At 40.7% G+C, this 1,872-nt stretch overlaps 1 protein-coding gene across 1 annotated transcript in view; it reads right to left on the bottom strand.

Moving 5' to 3' along the window:
* Window positions 1-1,037, bottom strand: part of PRMT3 (protein arginine methyltransferase 3) — a 58,228-nt gene extending 57,191 nt beyond the window's left edge. The window contains exon 1 of the mRNA XM_031062248.1: window positions 887-1,037. Within this exon, the coding sequence (XP_030918108.1) occupies window positions 887-1,037 (151 nt within the window). The remainder of the gene's footprint in view (window positions 1-886) is intronic.
* Between the last annotated feature and the right edge of the window lie 835 nt (window positions 1,038-1,872).

Here is a 1,872-nt window from a genome sequence, read left to right as displayed (position 1 = left end):
TCCCGACGTCCGCGCCCGGCTTTTGGTGTCTCGCAGACGGCGCGGCTGCCATGGGATGGTTAAAGGGAGCAGCACGCGCTTTTGAATGTCAGCTTTTAAATAAGGTTTTTAGCGACTGACAGAACCGCAGAGTCACAGAAGCAATGAGGTTGGAAAAACCTCTGAGGTCATCGAGTCTGACCTGTGGTCACTTGACATTTTGGAATCAGAAAATGCAGTGCAACAAATTATTTTATAAAGCGTTTTCTCACTACCAGTATGCTCTTGAGTCCCCAGTTTGTAAATATTTCATTTACTTGCTTGCATAAATGCATCAAGGAAGCTCCTCATGAAAACTTTATCTGTTTCTCTCCCCCTTTTCCATTATGCTGTTTTCTGATACAGTATAAGCCTTGACCCAAAAGAACTTGATAATATAAGAAGAAAAAATGTATTTCATGCCATGAAGATAGACAGAAGGAGCAGAAGATATCTAAACCTATGTCTTACAAAGATCTGTGATTATTTGCATCTCTTACAAACTGATCCTTTAAACCTGAGTAGAAAAATCAGGTTCAACTGATGTTACCTAAACATCAAACACCACCTTGTCAACCAGAGTGCCCACAAACTCGGATTTATTACCTGGTGTGCAACAAGCCAATAATGCACCCTCAAGAGGTGTCCATTATTTATTTCAGAGTTGCACAAGCCTGGGTGGTGTTCCACAAATAAAGCACACAAACTATCAGAACTTTTATTTATACATGATACACTATTTACACATTTCAGCAAAAGAATTAGTGTCCATTAGCCACAAGCTACATAGTTCTCTTATTAATTGGTATTCTATCTTTTATTGTTTAAAGATTCTCCTCCTCCTCATGTTGTTAGGCTGTGTGCTCACTCTTATTTGAGTTGGTGGTTTCTTGGTTTGGTGTTGTGAGTCCGTGATCTTCCCCCTCTGGAGTCACCTTTTGCCCAGCTGGAACTGATTGCAGCACAGTTGCTGAGTTCTCTTTATTCATTTCTTCCTTATCTTGGGGGTTCTGCCGCATGTCCTTATGGCCCGTAAATTCTGCATTCTCTGTGTCCACTATCAGGGGTATGTCCTTCTTCCCAAGCTTTAACCTCCCCCCAGGTCTGAGATCATTTCCACCCCTAAACCTTAACAAGGTAATTCTACCAACAAGTAATTTGTTTTTCTAACACCTGGAGATCCCTTAGAGCTAGTTAGTGGCTCTCCCACCAATTAGATCTCCCTTCTTGTTGGTTAGGCTTGAAGGTATGCGAAGATCAAATGTTATAGCACATCCTTTCCTAATGAAATTTTACATATTCCACATTTTGCAACACGACCTTGGCACTAAGTGCCACATTCAGTCTTTCCTTAAACACCCCTAGGGAGAGGTGTTTAAGGAGTCCACCACCATCCTGGACAACCCATTCCAATGTCTAGTCACCCTTTCTGTGAAGAAATTCTTCCTAATGTCCTTTATAACTGAGATCTCATTAAAATGCAGAAGCTAAAAAGTGGTTAAAAAACAATATAGAAAACCAAAGCTTGAAGCTTTTCGCTTGAAGAACACAGTTAGCACCTGATGTCCAGTTGGGTTACTGAAGCTCCTTCATTTTCTCTCTATTTTGTGCCTGACAGAAGCACATATTTGTTTCTCTTTAGAAACAAATGGTGCTGGTTCCCATGGTTCTCCTAAGCAGGATGTGATGGGGGAAATGTTGAAGCTGGAATTTTTACAATTTGTACCCTCAAAGTGTCTAAGTTAATATCTGTGCTACTACAAATATTTCCAAAAATAAGGAAATTACTATTTCACCTGGAACCTGACTACTTTATATAATGGCAGGGGCAGAGATAAGCTCTGCATCCTGCTA

The sequence above is a fragment of the Geospiza fortis genome, unplaced genomic scaffold (genome assembly GCF_000277835.1).
Source record: "Geospiza fortis unplaced genomic scaffold, GeoFor_1.0 scaffold165, whole genome shotgun sequence".
NCBI classification, from domain to species: Eukaryota; Metazoa; Chordata; class Aves; order Passeriformes; family Thraupidae; genus Geospiza; species Geospiza fortis.
The sequence above is the reverse complement of the archived record's forward strand: the minus strand, read 5'-3'. Positions and strand labels throughout refer to the sequence as shown.